The sequence below is a fragment of the Penaeus monodon genome, chromosome 22, assembly GCF_015228065.2.
Source record: "Penaeus monodon isolate SGIC_2016 chromosome 22, NSTDA_Pmon_1, whole genome shotgun sequence".
Lineage (NCBI taxonomy): Eukaryota > Metazoa > Arthropoda > Malacostraca > Decapoda > Penaeidae > Penaeus > Penaeus monodon.
In genome coordinates, this window is record NC_051407.1 from 10,315,216 (window position 1) to 10,315,707 (window position 492).

The 492-nt window shown below is 31.3% G+C and overlaps 1 protein-coding gene across 3 annotated transcripts in view; it reads right to left on the reverse strand.

The window, feature by feature from the left end:
- Positions 1-492, reverse strand: part of LOC119586928 (fatty-acid amide hydrolase 2-A-like) — a 16,101-nt gene that overhangs the window by 12,625 nt on the left and 2,984 nt on the right. The window contains exon 2 of one of the 3 annotated variants that reach the window (XM_037935659.1): positions 409-462. The exons of the other annotated variants lie outside the window; for them this stretch is intronic. Within the exon in view, the coding sequence (XP_037791587.1) occupies positions 409-456 (48 nt within the window). The 5' untranslated portion in view covers positions 457-462. The remainder of the gene's footprint in view (positions 1-408; positions 463-492) is intronic. 3 annotated transcript variants of the gene reach the window in all.

The following is a 492-nucleotide window of genomic DNA, read 5'->3' on the forward strand; positions in this document are numbered from 1 at the left end:
TTCTATAGATTTTTTGACATAACAGTTCTAGAATCCTACAGTTGGAAGTACTTCTCATGAAACCTTACATTCCTTCATATAACCAAAGACTAAGTAAATTTTATGCTGCATCCACAAACATCTAACACATCTAAATCATAAATAAAATCTCTGAATCAATATGAGATGTCATTTAAGAAAGAAATTGATTTTAAAAAATCAAAAAAAATCAATCATCACATACTTTTTACCAATTCTTTCCTGCCATTGAATGTGATCATTGATTAAAATATTGAACCCATCTCTTCAAATTTCATTTTATCATTATCAGTCAGGAATTTCATACACGATCACAAGAGTAAGCCCTCTACCACAATATGTTTTCTACAAGACAGACAAACTCTAGCTGTTTTTTGTACTGTGACTTACTTCCTTCTTTATACGAGTTCCCTTTTGATGTCGAGGAATTCTTAGCATGCGACACTGAGAAGAAACAGAGAAGCAAATGAAAAC